Source organism: Nerophis ophidion, linkage group LG16 (assembly GCF_033978795.1).
Source record: "Nerophis ophidion isolate RoL-2023_Sa linkage group LG16, RoL_Noph_v1.0, whole genome shotgun sequence".
In the NCBI taxonomy this organism is placed as follows: Eukaryota; Metazoa; Chordata; class Actinopteri; order Syngnathiformes; family Syngnathidae; genus Nerophis; species Nerophis ophidion.
Window position 1 is genome coordinate 35,129,981 of NC_084626.1, and position 16,367 is coordinate 35,146,347.

A 16,367-nucleotide genomic window follows, 5' to 3' on the forward strand; every position below is an offset into this window, starting at 1 on the left:
AATATTAACATTGCAACACATGCCAATACGGCCTTTTTAGTTTACTAAATTGCAATTTTAAATTTCCCACGAGTTTCTTGTTGAAAACGTCGCGGAATGATGACGTGTGCGCGTGATGTCACGAACTGTCAGGAAATATTAGCTCAGCACCAGTTACAGCTAAAAGTCGTCTCTTTTCATCGCATAATTACACAGTAATTTGGACATCTGTGCTGCTGAATCTTTTGCAATTTGTTCAATTATTAATGGAGACTAAAAAGAACAATGTTGTTGGTGGAAAGCGGTGTTTTGCAGCTGTCTTTAGCACAGAGACACAGCCGGTGTTTCTTTAAAGAGTTTTTAACACAGAGCGGTCAAACGAACATGTTTCTCTACATCAACCAGCCTGTTTTTGGATGGGAAAATTGTGATATATATATTACTGGAGACATCACTAGATTATTCGTCCTCCTGCAGTAGCTGTTTAAAAGGCAGCTGTGAGCTTGGCTCCTCGGCTTCTCTCTGGGACACTGCGTGTTCTCTGCAGCCATCCGACCTCGAGGTACGTCTTTACAATCTCACTAAAACACTACTAAAACAATAAGCAGATAAGGGATCTTCCAGAATTATCCTAGTAAATGTGTCTAATTACATCTGAAAGGCTCACACTGCCGTCTCCCGGAGCCGTCGCTTTTTATTTTATTTTTTTTCTAGTCCTTCGCTATCAATATCATCGTCCACAAATCTTTCATCCTCGCTCAAATTAATGGGGAAATTGTCGTTTTCTTGGTCCGAATAGGTCTTGCTGCTGGAGGCTCCAATTAAAAATGTGAGGACGTGAGGAGCCCTCACCCTTGTGACGTCATCGTCTGCGACTTCCGGTAAAGGCGAGGTTTTTTTAACGGTAAAGGCGAAGTTTTTTTATCAGCACCAAAAGTTGCGAACTTTATTGCCGATGTTCTCTACTAAATCCTTTCAGCAAAAATATGGCAATATCACGAAATGATCAAGTATGACACATAGAATGGACCTGCTATCCCCGTTTAAATAAGAAAATCTCATTTCAGTAGGCCTTTAACGGTCTTCCTCATATTGCATCTGTATCGTATCCGCATTGTCTTCTTTGTTGCATCTTCTTTGTATCTCTATCTTGTTCTTATTGTGTCTTCACTGTGTATTCTTCTTTTCCCTGTCTTATTGATGTCCTTGTCATTCTTCACTGGATTTTCGTCATGTATTAATTTAGGTCTTCATTCGGCCTTCGTGTTTGTATTGTCTTTTTTTAATGGCTTCATTGGCTCGCCGTCAATATTTTCTTTGTGTCGTATATTAATAGTTCCCTTTGTGCTGTTGCACATCTGTGCCAGTGCGTGCGCGCGCAGGCGCAATCAGCTCGGAAGCGCATGCGCAGAGTTAGTGGGGATGAGCTTTGTGTGGGGGGGCAGGCAGAGGCAGACAACAGCGAGGCAGAGGAGCGGGGATGATGAAGACGAGAGGCTCGAATAGTGTTCTTTGGTAAACAGGGCAAGCAAGAGGCGGGAGGGGGGGAAGCTGTCATGGCGGTGGGGGTTGGCGGAGTGAAAAAGAGGAGGGGGGGCCTCAGCTGGAAAACCTTCCCAATTTTCATGTGGCTCGTGTCCGTGTGCGGAGGGGAGAAGACATTGATTGTGGAGGTAAGCTGCCGGATTTTTCTATATATATATATACGCACATTACTTAAATATGCCCCCCTGTCCCTTCTGCATTACTGCTTATAAACAACTAGACACCATCTCTAATGACGTGGGAGGTGGGGGGCACACTGCGATGAAACCAAGAAAGATTGCTACTGGCGAATCACTGTTAATTGACATGTTGACCCCTCCCCTTCCCTCCTGTCCATGACTGACATAGTGGGGGGTAGGGAGGTACCAAATATAGACCACTTTTATTATTTATGGGAGAAAGAGGACAGAAAGAAAGGAACGTTGGCGCTAAAAGGACGCTCTAATTATGATGTGGTCATGTGATGTTTTTGATGTGAGGGAGTGCCACTGTCGTCCATGTTGTTTACCTTGTCGCTCAGTCACTACTGACCTCATAAGAATGTGCAGAGGGACAGAGCGCCCCTTACAGGCTAGTTATCAGGTCTAGGGGAGATGTCCTGGTAGGCGGCTACAAACACACATGGACAGTGAGTCATAGGAATCAAACAGGCCAGAAATAAATCAAATATGAAAGATGGTTCCATAAAGCAGTGTTTTTCAACCACTGTGCTGCGGCACACTAGTGTGCCATGAGATACAGTCTGGTGTGCCGTGGGCATACTTGCCAACCCTCCCGGATTTTCCGGGAGACTACCTAAATTCAGCGCCTCTCCCGAAAACATCCCAGAAGAAATTTTCTCCCGAAATTCAGCCGGAGCTGGAGGCCACGCCCCCTCCAGCTCCATGCGGACCTGAGTGGGGACAGCCTGTTTTCACGTCCGCTTTCCCACTGTATAAACAGCTTGCCTGCCCAATCATGTTACAACATCTACAGATTTTAATAAAAAACTGCACACACAAGGAGACAAAGCAGAAGAATAAGGAAGTTACAGAGTGATCTATGTTGTCTGTTGCCATCTCCTGGTGAATGTTGGCTATCGCGTTATGGGGTTGCTTTTTGATTGGCCAACGATTTATGTGGTGTTGCGCACCAGATAGCAAGTGAGGGAGTCTGTTCTGACGCCCACAGTAAAGAGATGTAACTTCATCACCTCGCCTGGTTATTGAGTACAGTTAGAAGAACAACTGTTTTTATTACTGTGTATTTGATAGGTGCCGTCTGAAATTCAACCATTTCTTTTATTTATATGTATAATAAAATAAATATATATAGCTAGAATTCACTGAAAGTCAAATATTTCATACATATATATATATATTTATATACGTATATATATGAAATTCTCGAGTTGGTTAATTGTAGATGTAAATATACTCCTCCCCTCTTAACCACGCCCCCACCCCAACTACACCCCCAATCACGCCTCCACCCCTCCCCCACCTCCCGAAATCGGAGGTCTCAAGTTTGGCAAGTATGGCCGTGGGAGATTATCTAATTTCACCTATTTGGGTTAAAAATATTTTTTGCAAACGAGTAATTATAGTCTGCAAATGATGTGTTTTTATAGAGTGTCGGTGCTGTCTAGAGCTTGACAGAAAAACCGTGTAATACTCTTCCATATCAGTAGGTGGCAGCCAGGAGCTAATTCTTTGTAGATGGAGGAAACAGCGGGAGGCAGTGTGCAGGTAAAGAGGTGTCTAATGCTATCCATCCATCCATCTTCTACTGTTTGTCCCTTTTGGCGTCGCTGGAGCCTACCTCAGTTGCATTCGGGCGGTAGGCGGGGTACACCTTGGACAAGTCGCCACCTCATCGCAGAAGGTGTCTAATGCCTAAGCCAAAAATAAACAAAAGGTGAGTGCACCTAAGAAAAGGCATTGAAGCTTAGGGAAGGCAATGCAGAACGAAACTAAAACTGAACCGGCTGCAAAGTAAACAAAAACCGAATGCTGGATGACAGCAAAGGCTTACTATGGAGCAAAGGCGGCGTCCACAATGTACATCCGAACATGACATGACAATCAACAATGTCCCCACAAAGAAGGATAAAAACAACTGAAATAATTTTGATTGCTAAAACAAAGTAGATGCAGGAAATATTACTCAAATGGAAGACATGAAACTGCTACACGGAAAAACACCAAAAAAAATATAAAAAGCCACCAAAATAGGAGCACATGACAAAAACTAAAATACTACACACAGGAAAACAGCAAAAAACAAAAAATAAGTCACGGCATGATATGACAGTACACCTACTTTGAGACAAGAGCTATATTGATGAATGGTTGGTTATGGTTTAAAGTCATATCCAACAATTGCGACAATGACTTTCTACTGTCAACCGAGTTTTTTTTTTTTTTTTTATGATTTCTGCTGGTGGTGTGCCTCCCGATATTTTCAACGCAAAAAATGTGCCTTGGCTCAAAAAAGGTTCAAAAACACTGGCGTAAAAAAACGGTCTGATATCACGTGACAGGAAGACGGAGGCCTCTTCTGATGGTTAGTTGTCCTCCGCAGACATGGCTCAAGAACTTCGGCTACCTCTTGCCTCAGCACATGCGCACGTCCGACCTCCGCCAGCAAGAGGTGATGAAGTCTGCTGTGGCCGCCATGCAGCGCTTTTACGGCATTCCCGTCACCGGAGTTCTGGACGACGCCACACTCCAGTGAGTTGCCTCGGGTCTTTGGGTTGGGGGGGCTTCAATCCTCACCATTTCTGAATTTAAGTAAGCGCTGAAGTCAGACGAGAGGACATCATTTGAACAACTGTGATTGGTTCCCAGGTGGATGAGACGGCCTCGGTGCAGCCTTCCAGATCAACCTCATCGCAGCAGACGGCAGCGCAACAAACGTTACGCCCTGACTGGACAGAAGTGGCGTGACAAAAAGATCACGTACAGGTACGTGTGTTTTTTATCATTGACACAAGAAATCCGCACGCTTCAACGACACCCTGAATGCATCTTAGGATCCTCCTCTGCAACATGGAGAACAACTTTTTGTTAGCATGTTGGCTTAGCAAGCAGGCGTTGTGACTTGGACACAAAGTAGGCATGTGACCTTAGCAGCTGATTTCCCCACAGCATCTCCAACTTCACTCCCAAAGTGGGCGAGAAGGACACCCAGAGGGCCATCCGACAAGCATTCAATGTGTGGCAGGCTGTCACGCCGCTCTCCTTTCAGGTGACGCCCAAACCCTTTGCACTCGCCATCTTTTTTTTTTTTTACTCATTCCTCTTCAAATCACCAGGAGGTGCCATACTCTGAGGTCAAGAACGAGGGCAAAGAGGCCGACATCATGATCTTTTTTGCCTCCGGTTTCCATGGCGACAGCTCTCCGTTCGACGGCGAGGGGGGATTTCTAGCACATGCTTACTTCCCTGGCGCCGGTATCGGAGGCGACACACACTTTGACTCGGACGAGCCGTGGACGCTGGGTGGAGCCAATCGTGACGGTGAGTTCTTTGCCTCCTGTGGTTTCCACGTTGGAAGATTCACGACTTGATGAAAAAATAATTTCCTGTCATCTTCAACATTAATTTTGAACTACGCGCTCCAGGAAATGACCTTTTCCTGGTGGCGGTCCACGAGTTGGGCCACGCTTTGGGTTTGGAGCATTCCAACGATCCAAGCGCCATCATGGCGCCGTTCTACCAGTACATGGACACGCACAGGTTCAAACTGCCGCTGGACGATCTGCAGGGCATCCAGAAGATCTACGGTGAAAAGCGACGAGAGGAAGTGGACCAATAAGATGCCGCCTCCTCAGCTAACATGGATTTTTGTCTCATCAGGCGTCCCCACCGCCATAATGGAGCCAACACGCCCGCTCCCCACCTTGCCTACCCACCGCACGCACTCCACCTCCACACGACGAGGTCACGATCGCCATTCCCGCCCGCCGCGCCCCCCCAGCGAGCGCCCGGCTTTGCCCGGAAATGGCAAACCAAACATCTGCGAGGGCCAATTCGACACGCTGGCATTCTTTAGGCGTGAGATGTTCGTCTTTAAGGTGCGTCCTCACAATGGCAGCTGGCTGGCGCTTTATACACTAATACATGTCATTAGGTTGTCATGTTCAACATTGTTATGCAGCAGCCCACTGAACCTCGTAGGCAGCTTTTTGTGGCCCTAAACAAGATTTAGTTGATGGCCCCATTTTGGTCTTTATTGTTAGGGGTTATAGAGCTTATTGGAACCTAGTGTAACTCTTCCATCGCCACATCTCGCTTTCAAGTTTGCGGCTAGTAAAAAAAGTTGACTACCGTATTTCCTTGAATTGCCGCAGGGCATATAGTATGCGCCTGCCTTGAATTACTGCCGGGTCAAACTCACTTCGCAAAATAATTAGTGCATGCTTAGTATTACCGCCTGGTCAAACTCGTGACGTCACGAGTGACACTTCCCCTGTCATCATTTTCAAAATGGAAAAGGCTGATTTCAATACCGGTAATTCGAAATTGCATAAAGGGAAGAAGATTAAGAGCTATTCGGTAGGATTTAAGGTCCAAGCTTACATCACACTCAAATTTTTACTGCATGCCTTTGGTAAGTGAGAATAGGTTTTAAAATAATTAGCGCCCTGGCGGCAATTCAAGGAAATATGGTATGCGAATTTTATTTAATGTCTAGATCAGGGGTCTCAAACATGTTGCTCGTGGGCCAATTGCAGCCCGCGAAAGGTTATTATGCGCCCCATGCTTTGATATGACAATTCAATGTTGGTGCGGCTCGCGAGTTTAATATGAATGGCGCTTCATAGGTCATGCTTGCCAATGTCCCCAATTTTCCCGGGAGACCCCTAAATTTCAGGGCACCAATTCTATGGAAGCCCTTGTCGATGTTTACCAGATCAACAATATTCCGGAAATGCCATAATGCACTGCCTTTAGCGCCCCCTACACCCTGGACTGACAGCGTGCAAGTCCAGTTGTATGTTGCATCTGGCCATGTGAGACGCACGTGTGTTATTGCAAGATATATTTGATCAACAGCTACACACGTCACACTAAGGGTGGCCGTAAAGAAACTTTTAACACTGTTACAAATATGTGCCATACTTTGAACCCACACCAAACAAGAATGACATACACATTTCGGGAGAACATCCGCATCGTAATATAACATAAACACACCAGAACAATTACCCAGAATCCCATGCAGACCTAACTCTTCCGGGCTACATTATACACACGCCTGCTACCACCAACCCCCCACCTAGTTGCGTCGGTTGAGGGGTTGTATATTGTAGCCATGCAAGGTGTTCTGGGTATTTGTTCTCTTGTGTTTAAGTTGTGTTAGGGTGCAGAAGTTCTCCCAAAAAGGGTTTGTCATTCTTGTTTGGTGTGGGTTCACAGTGTGGCGCATATTTGTAATAGTGTTAAAGTTATTCATACGGCCCCCTCAGTGTGACTGTTTGGCTGTTGAACAAGTACGTCTTGCAGTCACTGACGTTGCTGTGCACAAGTCTCACACAACATGATACGGAGCCGGCACATTGGTTGTGTGATATAAAAGCATGCGCGATGACATGTAGTGGAGCAGTAGTCTTCTTTTGGGGGGTGCGCGGACCCCTGGAGGTATTTGAAGGTATGCCAAGGGACAAGTGATATTTATTAAAAACATTCTAAAAAACAGCAGCAATTCATAAATCCTTTTTACATATCTCTATTGAATAATACTTCAATGAAGTATGAATGTAAGTTCATAAACTGTGAAAAATAATACAATAATACAACAATCCAACATTCAGTGTTGACAGCTAGACTTTTTGTGGACATGTTCCATAAATATTGATGTTAAATATTTCTTTTTTTGTGAAGACATTTTTAGAATTAAGTTCATGAATCCAGATGGATCTCTATTACAATCGCCAAAAAGGGCACTTTAGGTAGATGATTACTTCTATGTGTAGAAATCTTTATTTATAATTGAATCACTTGTTTATTTTTCAAAAAGTTTTTAGTTATTTTAATATCTTTTTTTCCCCAAAGTAGTTCAAGAAAGACCACTACAAATGAGCAATATTTTTGCACGGTTATACAATTTAATAAATCAGAAACTGATGACATAGTGCTGTATTTTACTTCTTTATCTCTTTTTTTCAAGCAAAAATGCTTTGCTCTGATTAGGGGGTACCTGAATTAAATACATTTTCACATGGGGTACATCACTGAAAAAAGGTTGAGAACCACTGTTGTAGAGGACGTTAAAGGCAGCGCAGTAAAGGCAGCCCTTAATAATGTCGGCCGGGTGAAAATTGGGAAAAATTCCGGAGAATGGTTGCAACGGTAGATTGTCGGGAGGTGCACTGAAATTCAGGAGTCTCCCGGAATAATCGTGAGGGTTGACAAGTATGTTGCTAGGGCGGGAAAGCCATTCATAGAAGGTGAATTCATTAAAAAGTGCATGTTAGTTTTTTTTTTTAAATCTTTTCTCGCGGCCGAGCCTCACCCCGTTTCTGCATCCAGTGGCCCCCAGGTAAATTGAGTTTGAGACCCCTGGTCTAGATGCCTTTTTTAAGGGTACAAAAAAAGTATCGAAAAAGTTGTAAACAGTGTTTATGCTTTAGCTATGAAAATTGTATATTTATAATTAAATTTCATACTTTGCAGAAATTAATTTACCATGGCCAGGCCCGACCAGTTAACAGTGAAAAATTAGGGTTTTCCCCACCAGAAGTAGATCTGGCTATGGGAGCCTGAGTGTGTGCATAAAAGACAACCAACAAAAATGCAGTTTTAGTATGTTTAAAATTAGATATAGAGAAATAATGTATTATTATGGTTTTACAAGTTATGTAAAGATTTGTATATACTAAAATCACAAACAATCAATAAACAAAAATACTACAGTGACAACTATGATCCAGTTCAATCCAATGTGTTCAATAGTCATGTGTTTGTATATAATAATGATATAAAAATATAGAAAAAGAATTGTGAATAATAATATTACTATCAGGCTTCGTACACCTTTTCCATGGGCAAATTCAAGCACTTTTTAAGAACTTTCAAGATCAATTTTCCCGTTTCTTCAGTAGCCTTTAAAAGGTAAAAAACTGTGCGAATCAATTCATACCCTTGTTGTTTGAGGTCACTAAATGCTGTCTGTAGGAAAAATACAGAAGATCTGCTAAAACATAAGCTTAACATTAAACCAGCAGTTATCTTTAACTGAATGTTTCTGTAGATTATTCAATGTCTTTGGTGTTTGCAAACGTTGTTTACTCGTTTGTATCATCATCATTGAGGTATACATCATACCTTACAAGAACAAACATCAATTATTGTTTACTTGTTTGTTTGAATCATAATTCATGTATACATCATTCCTTACAACATATAACATTAATTATTGTTTACTTGTTTGTTTGTATCATAATTCATGCAAACATCATGTTCATTAAAACGACGATGGACCGATGCACCACAGTCCTCTTGGGGGCGACACAAAGCCGTGTATACGGCTCTGGCATGACACCAACCTAATGTAAGGCCTCGTGCAAAGCCAACAGATGAAGCGTGTAGCTTTCATTTTTAAGGAAACTTATCATATTTTTTTCCCATTTTATAATTGGCCTATTTAGTCAAACTACCGAGAAATGTGATGAACATTTCCAAGCACTTCACCCAAAATGTAAGCATTTTTCAAACCCTTAAAGCACATTAAAATTGAAGAATTTTCAAGGTTTTTAAGCACCCATGCGAACCCTGTACTATATTCAAGATATTGTCCAAAGTTTATATCAAAATTTAAAAAATAAGTTGATAGGTGCAAGGTGGAATGAAAAACCATTCAAAATGGCTATGCTACTCCTGCATTAATGAAAAATGTAAACAAAACACAATAAACGGGAAAAACTACAACAACAAAAAAAAAGTACTTTAGACATCAGGGATAATATTTGGCAACTTTAATTAGTACAGTCAATTAAGACATAGGGCCATAAATCTTTCACGACGGCGGAGTTTGAAGCGATGCCAAGTTAGCAATTATCGCTAAGGGCTTTTGAATTGACTCCGCCACAACGCTTTTAAAACAAAGTAAAACTATTCCAAAGGACATGTGGATTTACCGCTGTAAAAGAGTTTAGCAGAAACAATGTATATATTTATTCATGAGGGAATTCTATCCATCAAAGTAAAACAGGCAAACACCAGCACAGCACGACGAGCGTGGTGATGATCAGCTACTGACGTGACCGGTCGCCATAATCATGTCCCCAGGGGTCGACTCTGCTCCTACTGTTGGCGCAAATTCTCCAAAGTATTGATCCTGCACATAGACGATGACAGGCTACCTTGTTTGTGCTTCAGGACCGCTGGTTCTGGCGTCTGAGGAACAACAAAGTTCTAGAAGGTTACCCGATGTTGATCGATCATTTTTGGAAAGGTTTGCCGCCTCATATCGACGCTGCCTATGAGAGAGCCGACGGCAAATTTGTCTTTTTCAAAGGTGAAGGAATATTCAAATGACAACTTCCTGTTTTGTTTTGAAACTTAACGACGTCATTGTCTCTTAGGTGACAAGTACTGGCTGTTCCGGGAGGTGACTCCTGAGCCTGGCTTCCCCCGCAGTCTGGCCCAACTTAATGTCCGCCTACCCGAAGGCGGTGTGGACGCAGCTCTGCGTTGGGAGCCGGTGGGAAAGACGTACTTGTTCAAAGGGGACCAATACTGGCGCTACAATGAGGAGAGGGGGGCGGCCGACCCAGGCTACCCAAAGCCCATCAGTGTGTGGAAGGGTGTGCCCCCTTCACCCCAAGGGGCCTTTGTCAGCAGGGAGGGATGTGAGTGTCATGCACCTACAAACGCCAACACGCATACGTAAATACACCAACACACACAAGTAGTATGTACAAGTACACAGTAAATATATGCCCTCGTTAACACATTCACACTGAACAACACACATGCACACACTTACGCACAGATACACATATTTGTATCCACGGACACTCACAGAAAGATACAGTGGGGCAAAAAAGTATTTAGTCAGCCACCGATTGTGCAAGTTCTCCCACTTAAAATGATGACAGAGGTCTGTAATTTTCATCATAGGTACACTTCAACTGTGAGAGAAAGAATGTGGGAAAAAAATCCAGGAATTCACATTGTAGGAATTTTAAATAATTTATTTGTAAATTATGGTGGAAAATAAGTATTTGGTCAACCATTCAAAGCTCTAACTGATAGGAGGAGGTTTGGGCTCAAAATCTCACGATACATGGCCCCATTTATTCTTTCCTTAACACGGGTCACTTGTCCTGTCCTCTTAGCAGAAAAACAGCCGGTGTTATGGTGTTCTTGGGATGCAACTCAGTATTCTTCTTCCTCCAAACACAACAAGTTGAGTTTATAACAAAAAGTTATATTTTGGTTTCATCTGACCACATGACATTCTCCCAATCCTCTGCTGTATCATCCATGTACCAATTTTGGTATAAACTCAACTCGTCGTGTTTGGAGGAAGAAAAATACTGAGTTGCATCCCAAGAACACCACACCTACTGTGAAGCATGGGGGTGGAAACATCATGCTTTGGGACTGTTTTTCTGCTAAAGGGACAGGACGATTGATCCGTGTTGAGGAAAGAATGAATGGGGCCACGTATCGTGAGATTTTGAGCCAAAACCTCCTTCCATCAGTGAGAGCTTTGAATGGTTGATCAAATACTTATTTTCCACCATAATTTACAAATAAATTCTTTAAAATTCCTACAATATGAATTCCTGGATTTTTTTTTCACATTCTGTCTCTCACAGTTGAAGTGTACGTATGATGAAAATTACAGACCTCTGTCATCAATTTAAGTGGGAGAACTTGCACAATCGGTGGCTGACTAAATACTTTTTTGCCCCACTGTACATACATAGACACAAGGACGTACAGGTCCACACACGTATGTCAACAAGCATAAGTGGTCATGTGTGTTTTTGTGTCCCCCTCCCCACTCCAGACTACACCTACTTCTACAAGGGCATGGACTACTGGAAATTCGACAACCAAAAGCTCTCGGTGGAACCCGGATACCCAAAATCCATCTTGAGCGACTGGATGGGATGCGAACAGTCCCCAGACATGGTGTATTCTGACGGTAAGGGTAATCGTGGCGACCGACAGGGTCCCCTGGACGACCGAGACATCATGGTGGCTATTAACGACACCCCAGCCACGGTCAACGCCATCGCCGTAGTGATCCCGTGCATCCTCTCGCTGTGCATCCTGGTCCTGGTCTACACTGTTTTCCAGTTTAGGAACAAAAGTGTACAGCAGGCTGCCATGACGCCACACTACTACAAGTACACTGTGCAAGAGTGGGTGTGACTGGGACAGCGTAGTCAAATGGACTAACAAAGATGGCTGACAGCCAAAACTGGAATGTTGTCGGTTCCTTTACGCCGACGCCCCCTCCACGATGAAGAAGACAGGCGATAATTTAGGTGACCAATGTTGCTAGAACCACGACATCACATTGTTTTATTTACAAATTGTCCGAGACTTTTTTTTCCTCTCGCATACTAGCTACTCGCTAAAGGCAGACATGACACTTTCACGTGCTCGCTAGTTAGCATGTGTTGTTAGCACATATTCACGTTCAGGCGCACAGGTCATTGGGACAGGCAAGAACGTAGGGCGACATTAGCCGCTAGCTGTGACATTTATCTTTTTGTGTCAAGTTTTACGAAGAAAAAACGTTTTGTAAATAAAGTAAATGGATCGTCAGATAGAAACGATGACAATTCTCAGTAATTGTATGTGAAAAATGTTGACAAAGGACTAGTTAGGTCGTTTACGTGGCGTGTTGCATTAGTTGGCCTGGTCGTACCAGCTGGCCGGAGCTTGTCATATCATCCCATCGTAAGACATTCACGCACATACTATACTTACTGTTAAAAGACAGAAGCAGGGAATTGTGTAAACAAGCCCGGCTGATGTGTGCTGAGATTCTTCCAAGGTTCTGCTGAGGTTCTGGTAAATCTTGTCTACAGTGACATACCTTTAAAGGGAGATGCAAATCTGCCACAAAAGTAGCGTTCCGGGGGCGTGGCTTGAAGCATCTGCATCTTCCTTTAGCAAGCACGTTGTTGCCTTTGTTGGTTTGTAAAAACATATCACAAATAGCTTTAAGAGTTGGCTTCTAGTGTAAATAAAACCTGTTTTTGATTGATTATAAAATGTAAAAAAAACTTTTCAAACACATTTTGTATTTAGATTTATTGACAATGCAATGAAGTTTACGTCACTTTTTATTTTCAAGCACAAAGCTTTTTTCTAGTTTGATTCCGCCTCTTTTTTAACCTTTTCATGTTTGGCACGTTATCATGGCCCACACCTTTATTCAAGAATGTTTTTTTTTCTATTTGTTGGAAAGGTCTTTTCAATAAATGTCAAATTTAAAAAAATGTTTGGATCATTAATTAAGACATACACATCACATGACTACCAGACTGCATGTGGTGCAGGTCTGCAAATTTGCATGACATCACCGCCTGGACAAACGCCATCTGCAGCAGAGGCGACTCGGCTAACCTCAAGGATTAATTTTTGTAGTTTGTACCTGTCCAGGTGAAGCAGCCATACTCCGGTGTCCCCGAATGCATCACATAAAGCTTCAATACCAATTGGTGCACGTAATCATGAGGCGCATGTCATCCACCTTTCTGTTTCCCAGCATGCACTGGGGCAACACTCCCGGATGCTCTGTGTAGCAACAACACACATTTGGTAACTGTACTTCATAAACAGTGTATGTACAGTCGTCCCTCGTTTATTGTTAATTGGTCCCGGACATGACCGTGATAAATGAATTTCCACAAAGTACTGTAGGAATCATTTTTTTATAAATTAAATATTTTCATAGCTATAGAAAACAGTGTTTACAATGTCTAAATAAAGTTAAAATTATTTGAGCCTTTCAGACATGAAATAACACCCTCAAGTCACCTTTCTACTCTTGATTCCATACAACAGGGGTGTCAAACGTACGTCTTGCGGGTTTTATCAAGCCCGCGGGATGAGTTTGCTAAGCATAAAAATGTACCTGAAATTTTTTTAAAGAAAGAAACAGCTGTTCTAAATGTGTCCACTGGATGTCACAATAGTAATTGTCAGTATCTTTGTAGATGATGCTACATATGTACAAAATAAACCACATGTTAGTACATCATCCATCCATCCAATTTTTACCGCTTCTCCCTTTCAGGGTCGCGGGGGGTCGCTGGAACCTATCTCAGCTGCGTTTTGGGCGGAAGGCAGGTTCACACCCTGGACAAGTCGCCCTCATCGCAGGGCATGTTAGTACATCAGTGGAGGAAAATTATCAAACTACATAAAAAACATACTGTAATTGGATTTTGATTTTTTTTTTTCTTGATTGAAAATTAATCTCAGATTCTAACAATATTACTGTCACATTGAGTAAAAATATATTTTTTTTGTGTTTGCAAACCTTATGTTTCTCATAAAACTCAGAAAGATACATTATTTAAGGAATTATTAGACATATTGCATGTTTTGTTTTGGAGTTATGTTTAAATAACTGTCATATTGAGTACGACAGATCTCATACTTCAACATTATCACATAAATTATTCAGAAAATACTATTAATCGCAACAGGTAATTGTAAAAAAAAAAAAACAACATTATGGTTTGTAGGCTTCACATTCTGCCTCACAATACGAAGGTCCTGAGTAGACAGGGTTCAATCCCCGGCTCGGGATCTTTCTATGTGGAGTTTGCATGTCCTCCCCGTGAATGCGTGGGTTCCCTCCGGGTACTCCGGCTTCCTCCCACTTCCAAAGACATGCACCTGGGGAAAGGTTGATTGGCAACACTAAATTGGCCCGAGTGTGTGAATGTGAGTGTGAATGTTGTCTGTCTATCTGTGTTGGCCCTGCGATGAGGTGGCGACTTGTCCAGGGTGTACGACGCCTTCCGCCCGATTGTAGCTGAGATAGGCACCAGCGCCCCCCGTGACCCCAAAGGGAATAAGTGGTAGAAAATGGATGGAAGGATTATGATTTGTACTATTTGTGCTTGATCTATTTTTAAACAAAGAAAACAATCTTAAGTTGTCTTTACTTTAAAGTTATTGTGCCGAAATTTTACCAGTCCGGCCCACTTGAGAGTAGATTTTTCTCCTTGTGGCCCCCGATCTAGAATGAGTTTGACACCCTGGCAACACAGTAATGTTGTCTGAGGCTAAGCCAATTAAGGGGCATGATATTAAACTGCACGCTCTGATTGGTTTGGTTTTCTCGAGTTGCCAATACTACTGCAGTATTGATAGTTTTAGTTTATTTTGACATGCTTGATTTCGGGCCAAAAAAATGTAGAATGTGCTTCAGAAAATTAAATTTAAATGTGATGTCACCACATTTAAATTTAATTTTCTGAAGCACATTCTACAGATTTTTTGGCCCGAAATCAAGCATGTCAAAATAAACTAAAACTATCAGTATTGATAGTTTTAGTTTATCTATCAGTATTGATAGTTTTAGTTTATCTTGACATGCTTGATTTAGGGCCAAAAAATTGTAGAATGTGCTTCAGAAAATTACATTTAAATGTGATGTCACCACATTTAGGGCCAAAAAACTGTAGAATGTGCTTCAGAAAATTAAATTTAAATGTGATGTCACCACATTTAAATTTAATTTTCTGAAGCACATTCTACAGTTTTTTGGCCCTAAATCAAACATGTCAAAATAAACTAAAACTATCAATACTAATGTGGTGACATCACAGGCTTCACGGTGGAGGAGGGGTTAGTGCGTTTGCCTCACAATACGAAGGACCTGAGTAGTTTTGGGTTCAATCCCGGGCTCGGAATCTTTCTATGTGGAGTTTGCATGTTCTCCCCGTAAATGCGTGTGTTCCCTCCGGGTACTCCGGCTTGCTCCCACCTCCAAAGACATGTACCTGGGGATAGGTTGATTGGCAACACTAAATTGGCCCTAGTGTGTGAATGTGAGTGTGAATGTTGTCTGTCTATCTGTGTTGGCCCTGCGATGAGGTGGCGACTTGTCCAGGGTGTACGACGCCTTTCGCCAGATTGTAGCTGAGATAGGCATCAGCGACCCCAAAAGGAATAAGCGGTAGAAAATGGATGGATGGGTGGTGACATCACAATATTTTAAGCGTGATGTGACAAGGGACGACTGTACAATTAGTACATTTATATAAAGCAGGAATGTGTGTTATTAGTTTACCTTGCAACGAGGACATGCCCGTTGAGTCAGGGGTCGGGGGTTCCTTTTGTTCCTGATCTTCATCACTTTTAGTTTCTTGGCTCACATCTCCTCCCATCATGCTTCACGATGCAGGTCACACCTGGACATGATGACATGGCTTTTGTTTACTGGACTTTATCAACAACTGTACCATGTGTCAGTAATTGAAGCAACAACACCAGCTATGTTGCATAAAATAAGCTATACTCTTTTAGTAAAACATGGGCTGTATTTGGAACAAGTCTTATGGGTAAGTTATAAGCCGAATACAAAAACGTTAGACAATACTCCCACCTGTTTTAAGGTCGCACACAACACGCACAGTGCCACTTCCTGTTTCCAGGCAGTTTCCTGGTGGCTACAAAGATCGTGTATGCTTGAGTCAGGCAATCCCTCTGTATCCAACATCAATCGAATGTTTGATTCTGTGCTAATGTACAGTCATGTACTTAATTTCGTCATCAACAGTACTGTACCAACAGGATGTAAAAACTGCCCCAGTAACAACACACAAATGAGACGACAAAAGGGGGGTTTGATAAACAATAGAAAGGAGTGTG

General features: G+C 42.4%; 1 protein-coding gene and 1 long non-coding RNA gene across 3 annotated transcripts; one reads left to right on the forward strand and one right to left on the reverse strand.

Moving 5' to 3' along the window:
• The first annotated feature begins 1,517 nt into the window (after window positions 1–1,517).
• Window positions 1,518–12,976, forward strand: mmp24 (matrix metallopeptidase 24). Of its 2 annotated transcripts, none has more exons than XM_061874980.1 (10): window positions 1,518–1,652; window positions 4,087–4,235; window positions 4,353–4,469; window positions 4,653–4,752; window positions 4,820–5,024; window positions 5,129–5,290; window positions 5,364–5,581; window positions 9,888–10,026; window positions 10,094–10,360; window positions 11,530–12,976. In XM_061874980.1, exons 1-10 carry the CDS (start codon window positions 1,536–1,538, stop codon window positions 11,895–11,897), a joined length of 1,842 nt encoding a protein of 613 aa, XP_061730964.1. In that variant the 5' UTR covers window positions 1,518–1,535; the 3' UTR covers window positions 11,898–12,976. The 2 variants fall into 2 exon arrangements, with proteins under 2 accessions (XP_061730964.1, XP_061730965.1); XM_061874981.1 differs by lacking the exon at window positions 1,518–1,652 and adding an exon at window positions 3,079–3,420.
• On the reverse strand, window positions 12,772–16,248 carry LOC133535291 (uncharacterized). The gene is made up of 3 exons (XR_009802197.1): window positions 16,102–16,248; window positions 15,787–15,907; window positions 12,772–13,274 (listed from the first exon to the last, which is right to left on the reverse strand). It is a non-coding gene; the product is annotated as an uncharacterized LOC133535291 (long non-coding RNA).
• Between the last annotated feature and the right edge of the window lie 119 nt (window positions 16,249–16,367).

Bases quoted from the DNA above. Each gene is read 5' to 3' on its own strand.
- mmp24 (XM_061874980.1), top strand. From the start codon at position 1,536: ATGGCGGTGGGGGTTGGCGGAGTGAAAAAGAGGAGGGGGGGCCTCAGC. The intron at 4,470-4,652 runs GTACGTGTGTTT...ATTTCCCCACAG, and splicing joins GACAAAAAGATCACGTACAG to CATCTCCAACTTCACTCCCA. The intron at 5,025-5,128 runs GTGAGTTCTTTG...TACGCGCTCCAG, and splicing joins GGGTGGAGCCAATCGTGACG to GAAATGACCTTTTCCTGGTG.